This window comes from Xenopus laevis, chromosome 1S (assembly GCF_017654675.1).
Source record: "Xenopus laevis strain J_2021 chromosome 1S, Xenopus_laevis_v10.1, whole genome shotgun sequence".
NCBI lineage: Eukaryota > Metazoa > Chordata > Amphibia > Anura > Pipidae > Xenopus > Xenopus laevis.
Window position 1 is genome coordinate 156960988 of NC_054372.1, and position 13096 is coordinate 156974083.

Sequence of the window (13096 nt, forward strand, 5' to 3'; positions counted from 1 at the left end):
TTTTTACATTATTAATTCTGCAGGCAAAAGCCACAGAACTTCTAAGAAGCTTTAAATGCTTTTGTTGATGGCTTACAATTTTATAAAGTCTAAATGAGCTTATTGCCTTTTAACCATCATGAGTACTAAATAATAGAAAAACATATGAGCTTGTAGATTGGATGACTGCCAAGCAACTACAAAAAAGAAAAAAAAAAAGAAGAAAAAGAAACGGATAGTCTAATTGTAAAGCAAATCATTTGTTTACAGATTAAAACCTAGTTGGTAGCCAACTGCTACGGACAAAAAGGTTAAAGAATAGGGCGATGAGGTATAGGAAATGAGTGTCTGGCTTTAGATTTTGTCACTGTTGTGACATTGCTCCCTCTTTCTACTAGGGAGGCATTAGTAATGAATCACAAGGACACTACATCTAAGCCTTCTGTGAGTCTTAAAATAAAAAGTGTGGGGGTAGGGCAGTGCGTTGATTTGTTTATGCTGTCTGAGTGGAACCAGATAAGCCTAGTTACTCCCAGCAATTGTACACCAATTATTGCAAGAAGGACTTGTCGGTTTTGTTGAACTGCATACATTAAACAAAATGAAAGAAGAAGAATGGTTGTGGATCTGATAAAACACAATGATTGCCTTAAATGCTGTTGTTTTTTCCCTGTGCAGTGTACATGCAGAGGCAGAAGGGTGATCTCGCATTTTGTTCACTGCATTTTTAAGGCTTCTTAAAAAAAAACTTAAACATTAACATGACCACACAAAAAGAGAAACACAGCTGGCTCTACAGCTTAGTAAAAATTATCTAAAGCACAGAACAATTCTCTGCACTTAGAAAACGTAGTGTCAAAAGCAATTGTAGAACTATAGCTCATCCAATGGGAGAGATGACCTGGGTGTAGAAACCCCAGGTCCGACGCGTTTCATATCAAAGGAGGAGTAATCACAGTTGCCTATGATTACGTACCCTTTGATACGAAACGCGTTAGGACGTGTGATTTTTAACAATATGATATAAAGCTTCTTCTTTTTTACCTCACAGGCTGGCTGCAGGAGTGTGTGCACTTTCTTTGACTGAATTAACATGACCAGACAACAAAACGTTGTTTAAAAAAAAAAAAAACACAGATACTGTATAATAAAACAATTTTCAAAGAATGTGCCATAACATTACAAGATATTTGTTTTAGCCTTAGTTTGGAATGTTTTCTCTCTGGTGCACAGTTGGATGGATTTAGTAGAGAAATTGATTTGAATAAGGGGTCCTTAAAATAAAGCTGAGAAAGCTCTTCCACCCTGTAGATTTCAACTATATCAATAAATGGACTAATGGGCTTGTTTATTGTTTTTGTGTCTGTACACATAATAATGACGTTTGAACACCGGATTCTGCAGTATAATGCTTTCTGCAGTCAGCTTGGGTATGTTGCTTCAGTATGTAATAATATGAAGGGAAATGAAGAAGCCCTTTAATGATCCAGTTGCTATCTATTTGCTATATCAGAATCTCATGTGCAAATTGAGCCCAGAATGCTGCTCGTTTGTACAGTACAGTGAAATTTAAAGTAAAAAAAAAATTATATATATATTGATTAAATAAAAGTGAAGATTTTCTATAGATAATTCTCAGTGTGCATCCATACTTTTGACTATATATATATATATATATATATATATATATATATATATATATATATATATTTTATATATATATATATATATATATATATTTATATATTTTTATATTGAGTGAAGGATTAGAAGGAAAAATACTTCGAATTTCAATGTATTTTTTTGGCTACTTCGACCATCGAATTGGCTACTTCGACCTTCGACTACGACTTCGAATCGAATGATTCGAACTAAAAATCGCTCGGCTATTCGACCATTCGATAGTCGAAGTACTGTCTCTTAAAAAAAAATTTCGACCACCTACTTCGTCACCTAAAATCTACCGAGCACCAATGTTAGCCTATGGGGAAGGTCCCCGTAGGCTTTCTAGGCAATTTGTGATTGAAGGAAAATCGTTCGATCGATGGATTAAAATCCTTCGAATCGTTTAATTTGAAGGATTTAATCGTTCGATCAAACAATGTTTCCTTTGATCGTTCGATCGAGCGAATTGCGGTAAATCCTTCGACTTTGATATTCGAAGTTGAAGGATTTAACTTTGATATTCGACCAATAGTAAATGTGCCCCTTAATGTGGGCACAAATTAACGTTTCGGCTGGGACACCAGCCTTTCTCAGCCGAAACATTAGTTTGTGCCCACATTAAATATTTTTTCTACTTTGTAAGACCTGTGAGTGCGCCTTCTTTGAGGACTACATTAAGAACATATTTAAGGATTGCACCCAGGCATTCATTTGACCAAATTTTTTGTGAGTGCCGGCATTCGACAAGTATATATATATATTAGGGATGCACCGAATGCACAATTTTATGTTCGGCTGAACCCCTGAATCCTTTGCGAAAGATTCGGCCGAATACCGAACCGAATCCTAATTTGCATATGCAAATTAGGGGTTGGAAGGGGAAAACATTTTTTACTTCCTTGTCTTGTGACAAAAAGTCACGCGATTTCTGTCCCTGTCCCTAATTTGCATATGCAAATTAGAATTCAGATTCAATTCGGCCGGGCCGAATCCTGGCCGAATCCGGAACCTGGATTCGGTGCATCCCTAATATATATATATATATATATATATATATATAATTTAATCAATCATTAAAAGAAAACAGGCCAATGTTTCAGGTCCCCATCTTGGACCTTTTCCATATAATGTATATATAAATAAACCTCAGTTTTACCCTGATATCCTGATTTTCATCTTTTTTACCCTGATTTCCATTTCTCTCTCATTTCGCACATTTTGGGGGTCCCATCGATAATATAATTCATAATGCATTTCTCTGATTTTACACCAAATATATATTCAAAATTTCAATTTTGGTCTTTTTAGCACTGCTTTAAATTGTGTTATGCAGGTGGGATATATTTTTTCCTTCTACTTACAACTTTTGCTCTTCTTTCAGAAACCTGAAATGCTCTTCCGCTTATGGCCCTAGAACTGGCTTAAGTGTAAGCTGGCAGTGCATTACTTCTTTATGAGGGCTATATTATGAGGGCTATATTCCTAGGCCAACTGTGTAAAAGTGGGAATATCTTGTTTTAGAGTGTGAATTACACAGACAGGCCTTCTCATAACCCTTTTCTTTATTTATATTCTTTATGATGCAAGCTTGTAAAGTGAAGGATTGGCTGTTAATCTTTTAGATCTTGAGGGCTTTTGGCAGTGTCCCATAATTGATGTGTTCACATAGCTGTTGTCTGACTACTAATAATTAGACCTCAGTGTTAACCTGCAGCTAAATCAGTGTTACTTATAAATCATCATTGATAAACTGCAGAATCAATTCTTCAAAGGCTTTAATATATGTATACTAGAAGCGTTTTATGATCCTGTCACCTTCTTTGACCTATATATTTAGTTATTTCTAAAAATATTTGTAGTGTAGTATCTTCTTGCAGATTATTTGTTTACAAAGGGATTCCTCTAGTCCCTGGTGGCCTAAGAATTTTAATTCCCTGAGTTTGGGAATTCCATAGAGGGCCATTCAGGACATCAAAAATGTATTTCCAGTTGAGTAAACAGTTGACCAAATGCTCAGATTGCCCCCATTTCAGTGGCAGTCACTTGGACAGGTGGGTACACACATTACCTTATCAGTATAGAATCACCCTGTCTGCCATTGCCCCAAAAAATAACTGCCTGTTCTTTTAGATAATAACTCACATAGAGCACCGATTGCCCTTCTTATATTAATAGGTTACTTCTGGTTCCTTTAGAAAGTCACATAATGACCCATCTGCAGATTATATGCCAGAGTTGTTTTTCCTCTCAATGGATTTGGAATTTTTTATAAAGAGTATTTATACTTAAACAAGTTATGGCAAAACACTCAGCATGGAGCTGAACCAGTTGTGTGAGCATTGTTTTACACTGTGGGATTGGAAGCTACAGTAAATGAAAAACTCAGCATCATATATACTTTCCTAAAGTGTTTACACTGATTATTCTCACTTCACAATTGTCACCCTGTTTCAGTACTAATTAAATGTAGGTTTCCTGGGAAAAGCTTAGTATCAGCGATTTTCCCAGCATAATTGTGCTCTGTGTCTATGTTCTGGCTAGTTCTCAGTGCGCATTAACACCTGGCAGTCGTCAACTTAAAATAATGAGCTACTGCAAAAAAAAACTGTGTTTTTTTCCCTTTGTATTAAATTCTGGATTGAAATGGTGCCAAAAACAGCTGTTGTATTCGTTGCATCTCTACTACTTTGTTATTTTGTTTTGTGTGTTAAAAATAATGGTTAATTTTAAAGGACAGCAATGAAACCTCCTGAGATCACTTTGCCCCGAGTATTGTGCTGCTGTTCCACTTTTCAGCCATAAGAAGCTGAGGCAATCTGTATTTAGTCAAATTTGCTTGCTATACCTAGGAAGTCTGTGAAGGTTCTCATTCATCCAGGTCATATTATCTCTGTAGTAATAAGTCAAATCAACTGGACTTGTTGTAGTTTTTTCTCGTGAAGATGTTTCACTAGTCATCAATTCTGAATTGAGAAAGCCAGTCGGAATCATTTTGAATTGAGAAAGCCGGTCACATGACTAGTCAAAGATCTTCAAGAGGAAAAATACAGCAAGTCTGGTTTGATTTGATTTATTACTATACAGTTCATGTACCTGGAAAGCTGTACAACTATTTATTGTCTGTAAGATGATATAGGGCTATTGTATTTACTTTTAGGCCAGGTCCCTGTGTCCTCTGTCTCTCTTATATTTGTGAATGATTTACACGTTAGGGGGCAGAAGGTGGGGACACCTATGTACCTCCCCCCAGCCTCTTGCCAAGAAAGCATTCTAATCAAGGCAATAGCTGCAGCTATCTGGGCTGCAAAACAGAAGACAGACACTTGCGCAACTCTACAAGAGTAAAAGCCTCAACTTTGTTTGCTTTTCATACATTTTGTTCATCACTGAAAAATCTCAAGTACCAACAACTTATATAATGTTTTCTAGCTATTAGTTAATGTTATATTTCTTAGCAAGGGGTTTATTTGTATCCATTGCAATGTGAGGCAATATCTAGCATTCCATATTGTTCATTAATTTATGTTTGTTTGTCTAATGTGACTAGTGATGTTTTTTTTAGGTCAGACACACATGGGTGGTAACTAATACAGGTATAGGATCCATATCCGGAAACCCGTTATCCACAAAAAATTATAAGAAGGCCATTGCACACAGACTCCATTTTATCCAAATAATCCATTTTTTTATTATTTACTTTTTCTCTGTAATAAAAAACAGTATGTTGCAATTGATCCAAACTAAAATATAATTAATCCTAATTGGAGGCAAAATCAGCCTATTGGATTTATTTAATTTTTAAATGCCTTAAATAGTAGAGTTAAGGTATGATGATTAAAATTACAGAAATATCCATTATCTGGAAAACCACAGGTCCTGAGCATTCTGGACTCATGAACAACAGGGATTGAGGGATGGAAGACTTAAATTATGAGGGTGGACTGTCAAGGTTGGGGTAGTTTTCTCTGGAAAAAAGGCGCTTGCGAGGGGACATGATTACACTTTACAAGTACATTAGAGGACACCAGAGGCCACCTCTTTAGACTAGAAGAAAAGAACTTTCATTTGAAGCAACGTAGGGGGTTCTTCACAGTCAGGACAGTGAGGTAGTGGAATGCACTGCCGGGTGATGTTGTGATGGCTGATTCAGTTAATGCCTTTAAGAATGGCTTGGATGATTTTTTGGACAGACATAATATCAAAGGCTATTGTGATACTAAGCTCTATAGTTAGTATAGGTATGGGTATATAGAATTTAATTAAAAGTAGGGAGGGGTGTGTGTATGGATGCTGGGTTTTCATTTGGAGGGGTTGAACTTGATGGACCATGTCTTTTTTCAACCCAATTTAACTATGTAACTATGTAACTATGTAACACTTGGTGGTCACTGAGGAGATAAGTGAGGAATACATTCCACATATTTATGAACTGCTGGAAACAAAGATCATGTCAGCTAGCTGCAATAACCCTGTGAATTACCCCGTTACCTACTGCCTAGCCAAGACCTAGTTTTATTGCAGAACTGAATACTGCATCAGTAGTTTCATTTATTTATTGGCTTTCTGCATAATGCAGCATTTTTAGAATAAAAAAAGGCATCATTTTTCAAATTCTAAATTAAAATTGTGGTGCAGGATCCTATGTATAGTATCAACATTTCAAAGGGAAATATAAAATGCAAATCTGTAATTTTTAAGGAAATAATTGTGTTGAAATATTATTAAAAATATAAATAAAGGCTAAAGTCATGTATTCAGCCTATGTAACATGTATTTCTGAATCTTGAAAATAAAATCAACTCTTTGCTTTTGTGGGTATACAGTGTAATATGTTGGTGCTATATAAAGCAAGGATAATAATAATTCTCTGGTTGGAAGATGCAGCACAAATGGAGAACTAGAGAGGTATTGGATTGTTATCATGCAATGATATAGCTGTAGATGATTATGCAGCATATATGACAAGTAGCCTCTTATGGTGCATGGCACATAAGCAATTTTCTACTCAGTGAGCTTTATCTGATTTTCTGTGAGACTGCTAAGAATCCAGGAGATGACCTAGAATCAAGGAGATACTAAGCACATTGTCTATTCACCCATTCATTCAACTATTCCTCACTAAAACCTGCTGGCCATATACATAGCATAATTATAGATCTTCATTGGGTTGCAAGGTTAGTTACAACCTTATGCAAAAAGTCACACATACACACAGACTATAAACATACTATAGACAAAGCAGCTAATCACATTTTATTTTGCAAGAAGACATTTTCAACCAACAGTTAGCAACATAGGATTAACAATCCTGCTACTGGACTATTCCAATGTGTTTTATGTCCATTGTTTTAAGAGAAAATGTAACAAATCAATGTAACAAATCTCCCCAATATCACATTACCCCCAAATCATTCCACTTTTCCCTTGATCCATTTAATTGTTGATAAATGAAAACTTGCCAAGCATCAAGCAAATGATTAATCCACAGACAAATTAGATGACCACTAGTATTGGATCACTAAGGTGCCTCAGGGACTGAAAATTCTGTTGGTTAATAAAGTGCCCTAATTGATCATGTGATAGGTTGTTAGCTAACAGAAAATAGCAACATCCAGTTTTTCCTCATGTTTTCAAAGTAAGTCATCCAGACGAACAGCAAGTGTGTGACTATGACCAAATAACAGTGTCTGGTCCATGCAAATTCACTTATGTGGGTAATGGGGAACACATAGAACTAGAAACAAAGATTTTGTTAACTGCATGCTATGAAAATGTATTGATCTTCCAATCCTTTATGCAATTACAAGTATACAATAAGTATTTATTAATATTAAAATAATAATTTTTAAATAAAAGTTTGTTCCTGACATGTTCAAAAATGTACATGTTGCAGTGTGATTTTTAATTTGTGGCCCTGATATGTATCATAATCTTACATAAATATTTTTTTTTCCCCAGGTTGATCCGCTGTTTACTGTGCCTGCCCCACCACCACCACCAGTTCACAGCAGCATTTCCCCTCAGATTCAGCCTTCCTACTGTTCTCCATCCTCAATAACTATTGCAGCCCCAGTGGAACAGCTATTGGTGCGAACGCGTTCAGTGGGTGTAAATACCTGTGATGTTGGAATTGTAACAGAACCTGAATGCCTTGGACCTTGTGAACCTGGAACCAGTGTTAATTTAGAAGGAATTGTCTGGCACGAAACGGAAGAAGGTATGTTCTTTGAGAAAAAATATTTTAAAATGTTACCAAGAATTCCACCAATTTAAATGTATATTTACTGTAAATGAAAATGTATCAAACTTAATTGATTAGTTTCTGTATATAACGTACTGACTTCCCTATTCTTCCCTAATCTCAGTAGTAGCTGTGTTGATCCAAGATACTAACTTATTCTTGGAAAGTATTTTTCATTAGCGGATTAATGATAGGGTTTATTAGCTTAAAACATAATAGATCTTTCTATGGCAAAAATGGCACATTCCACAACATGTAAATTGTACCATGTTGTGTTCTCTCTCTCTCACTGTGTTTTTTATTCAAATAATTGTGTAACTTGTCAGTTTATAATCAATACGATGAAAATCAATACGATGAAAATCTTGAATAAGGAAAATAGCTTGGTCAGTTAGAAAAAAATATTCTCGATCAAAGAGAAGCCCAGAGAAGTAATATAATCTCTCATTACTTCTACTGTATACACAGTAAAATGCAGGAAAAAGAATACAGATGAATACAAATGTCATATGGTATGCTATTATGATTTTGTTTAAAAAAGAACATGCAAGTTATAACATGCTTGTACATGGTGTTAAGTGGCAAAGCTTATGAAATCAATCTGAGCAAGAAATATTGTCTTGGATTCAGTATTCAGTCATTATGCAGCCAGAAATCCTGCACAAGACAAGTACAGATGAAGCCACTTGGATTTGTGAGATAAATGCGTCATGACTCATGGTTAATTGAAGAAACTGCGTTATCTAAAGTCATCTTAACTCATTTAATGCATTTAACCTTTCCATTAGCATACCAAAGCACCATTGTGAACAATGGTGAATGCTTTAATTAGATGGGATGTTGTGACTCAGTTTTCTGTGTTAAATGAGATAAATGGGATATCTGTGTTTAGTTATTCTGTGTCAAACAGACAAACCAAAGTGGCTGCATCTGTATAATAAAGGTGGCTTAAACTTTTGCTTTGTCTTATGCAAATTACTTCTGTGAGAGGTTGTGTTTACCATTTTGAAGAAAAAGCCTTTTCATTATAAGGAGTATTTCAACTGAATAAACTTAAGTTGTGGCATTCTTTGAATTAATATGCACCCCCCTTGAAAGAACAATCCTATATACAAAACTTAAGTGCTCTGTATTTTGTCTCTTTAGCCTAAAAACTCTACCCTTTTTTCATAGTAAAAGGGATTTTGTGCTTTTATGGATTTCAAGGATTTAATTCCTCCAAAAGTATCATGTGTGGCATTGTGCGCTTGTTATTATGATGCCATGGTTTTCAAAGTAAGTAGGGAGGTTAAAATTTAATGAATAACTTACTATATTTCAAACAGCTTGTTTTGAAAAAAAAAATGGCATTTAACTAGGTCGAGAATGAAATTGTCTGGCTTGGAAAGAATTTTTATTCTTCAACTGAAATGCAAAATTGTCAGAGGATGTTTTGGGTTTCCTTCCTTTTTGATCTATTCTGTGCATTGGCACGAAAAAGTATTCTGCAAAATTGTTCACAGATGCATGCAAGATTTTCCATGACATTTCATCTGTAACATTTGGGGCACACATGGCTTTGCATAACTATGTGTATTCAGATTTCCTGGGATTATAAATGAAAGGAATAGTCTTTGTCCACCTGGCATTTCCTAATATGCTCATTTTTCCCTAATAAAGGATTTTTGTTTTCTTACTAAGTTTAAAATGATGTGATTCCTAACATTCAATCTAAAATCAAAGTTTTATATGGCAGTTGTCCTGTTAATAATGTCCAGGCTCTTTTCTACACTTTTCAGTATTGCTCTCTTATCAACTAAGATGGTAACTGCTGGTGTGCATATTCAACTTCATCTGTGAAAAAACCAATCACTGTTTGAAGTTATGTAAATGAGTTGTTTACTGCTAATTAAAATTCATTTGTATCTGGGCCAAGGGTATTCTAAACAGAATGTGTGCTCTGAGCTGTGCATCAGCCTCTTACTACACAGGCTCAAGAAACTGTGCAGTAAGATGAAACATATTATTTGAAGGGTTCCCCTGACCTCCACTAAATCTAATACCTGCCGTTTTCAGAGGTCTGTTTTTGGGAATATAATACTCTAGAGGTGGTTACTATGAAATTAGACCTGTTACTTAACCTGTCACAGTCTGTTTTAGATGCTCTTATCCTTCTGGGAAAAAAGAAGCATATGTTTAGACTAGCTTCAGTGTACGGTGCATATGGTATCTAAAGCAAGAGCACATTATATAAAAAGTAATATATATATATATATATATATATATATATATATATATTATATATATATATATATATATATATATATATATATATATATATATATATATATATATATACTTCAAATGTTAATTTTTCATCCTTAATGGAGATTCAGCACAACATTCTAAACCACTATTTACAGGTGATTTCAAGTTCCAAAACAATCCATTAAAAATCGAATCTTTAAGAAATAAAAAATAAAGTTTATGTTTGTGTATATATTTTTGGCTACCTATAGTTTGTTTGATTTTGATCCTTTACATTATATAAGCAGACTAATGTCTATGTGAAAAAATTAAGCTATGGAAACCACGCTTTATTGGAATGCTACATGGTACAATTTCAAATGTTTTGTCATGTTTTTAGTAGCCCAAAAATAAAAATCCCTCCCCATTACCTTCTATGAGAATTGCCTGATTGTGCTTGTTCAAGCATAAAATAACCCTATGAGCTTTTGCCATTGAATATAGTCCAAGCATTTATTATTGAATCCTTATATTACTTCTAGTGGGGCAGATTTGGTTCTATTATTAATACTGGCAATAAAGATACAAATTGCATTTTGTAGTAAGTGTAACCCACATAACAAAACTGTTGTAGGTATCCATACTGCATTTCTATAGCTGTTGTTGACCTAAAACTTCCAGATTCCCCCAACAGACAAATTAATTGCTTTAACTGAACAATAGCTTGAAGGTTGGATCAGTTGAGGTTGAGGGTTAAGCGCTGTTTAGAGTCAGTTTAATTGGTTCCATATTAAAAGTAATAATGAGCTCTGTACATGTGGAGACATGAAATATACAGTATATTGGCTGATATGAATCCCAATAAGTCACTTTCTATAATGCCACTATTAAGGTTTTTAGTCTAGGAAAACCCCAAAGAACCCCAAACCCATTTTAAAAAAATCCAACACACACAATGAGAATTTTGTAGATTTGTTCCCTATGAAGCTTAGTTAGAAGGTAAACAATCTCCCTTTCTTTAAGTAAAGAGCAGATAGAAACAAGCCATGCTACATACCTTCAGAGATTTTTATAGACACAGACTGGATTTTCCTAACGCTAATGTTTGTGTGAAAACTTCCCTGTGAGCAGATTTTTTCACTTTACAGCTTTTGTTCAAGGAATGAACTGTCAGCATGCCATACACTTCTCACATTAGTAGACAGAGAGGCATCATCTCTCAGCCCTTCTTTTAGAACATGTTAATGCCAATAGAAAAGTAGGCTAAAAAATATGAAGCCCAGAAGATTAAGGTAACAAAATAAAGAATGCTTGAGTTCTTCTCTGCATTAAAGTTTTTCACAGCTGTATATTGGGCATTATGATGATTCATGACATGCAATATTTCTTGTATTTATTGGCATAACTGAGGTATAAGGTTTATAGTTTGGTTTAACCAACCTCCCAGAACTCTTGCATGATCCTAATAATGCACAATGTCAGATGTTCTGTTACAAAGGTGAACTGACAGCTTGGTGGCAGTGATCCAGATTTTACTTTAAACATTGTTAAACAAAATATGATCAGATGACAGATGTGTCTATGGCTGGCCATGCCTGGTTTTTATTCCAAAATTCACCTTCGTGTTTCTTCATAGCAAATGTAGTTGATGACAAAGGAGGCATCTAAAATCTAAAATAGCTGACCAGATTAGAAACCTAAACCTCTAAGCATACTCATCTACTAAGTAAAAAATCCTATTAATTTGTTAAACACATAATTTCATATTTCATTTAAAAGGTGTTATCTAGTTTTAAATGTCGCAATACATGATCCTTGTCTGTCCTATATAGATTTGCATACTGTGAGCTTGGTAACGCAGTGAAGATAGAGAACCTAAGCACAAAATCCAACTATTCAGGTTGTTATTATAGGGGGTTGTCAACATATCAGACCAGGAGATCATTTCTTTTGTTTATCACAAAGGTTCTGGCAGGTGGATCAGAATTCTTTGTTCATTTTCCAAAATTAATATTAACAGTTAAACTTGTCAAAAAATTCTATTTAGTGCCACAGTGGTCAGTTTTGGCTCTTTAGTTATCATTAATGATGAGATTCATTGCTTTTTATTTACAAAAAAACCTCTAATTTATGCCCCAAAAAGTGACACACTTAGCATCTAAAAGCTGACGTTAGAGCTCAAACTGTTTTCTCAGCTGGCCTACAGTAATTATGTTTGGGGGCTGCATGTAGACATCTATCCTATGTGGAATTCTCAGTGGGGGTGGGAAACCCTGCTGTGCGGCTTTTCTTTTCAACACACTCTGCGTTAGAGGAGGATTGAGCTTTAGTTGTTTGTGAGAGAAGAAGTATGTTATGTTTTCTGTATTATTCTACATATTTTATTGAACTCCTCAAAATAATCCTTATTTTTGTCTAGTGTCGTGTAATTACTTCTTCACTTTGCTAACCATAATCTCCAATTCCTTTTTAACTGTCCTGAACTCTTAGGTAATACTTTCAAGCCCCCAAGCTAAACCATCAGTAACAGATGTGTAAGCAACCAAACACCATGTAATTCTTACTTTTGTTTCTTTCACATCGAAGTTAAAAGTCTGCACTCAATTAGAGTATGCTGATACTGCAAACCACTGAATTGAGGGCAATGTTTAGTTTGCTAAGAGAGGAAAATATAAGACTTGTTGCTTGATCTGTGAGAGCTTCCTGGCTGAAGGCCATAATAACTTCAGCCATGCACTTTTTTTGGTTCTACTGCTTAGGTACTTTGGACAATGCTTAGGTTCCCTGCAACTGCTGGAAAACTGTGCTTTATGGATCACATGGTATATAGTCATAATAAACAGCACACCAAGAAGTCTGGCTTTTATGAGTCCTAGTCAGTATTTGTTTCTAAATCAGATATTAGGTTGTATATTTCAATAGTTTACAAGCCAACCAGATGGGATAACAGATCTGAAATTGTTTCTCTGGCTGCTTGCCACAACT

The 13096-nt window shown here is 35.0% G+C and overlaps 1 protein-coding gene across 4 annotated transcripts in view; it reads left to right on the forward strand.

The window, feature by feature from the left end:
* znf608.S (zinc finger protein 608 S homeolog) overlaps window positions 1–13096 on the forward strand; it is a 57761-nt gene that overhangs the window by 15127 nt on the left and 29538 nt on the right. For all 4 annotated transcript variants that reach the window (XM_018244278.2, XM_018244280.2, XM_018244281.2 and 1 more), the window contains exon 3: window positions 7603–7861. In XM_018244278.2, coding sequence (XP_018099767.1) covers window positions 7603–7861 — 259 coding nt within the window. The remainder of the gene's footprint in view (window positions 1–7602; window positions 7862–13096) is intronic.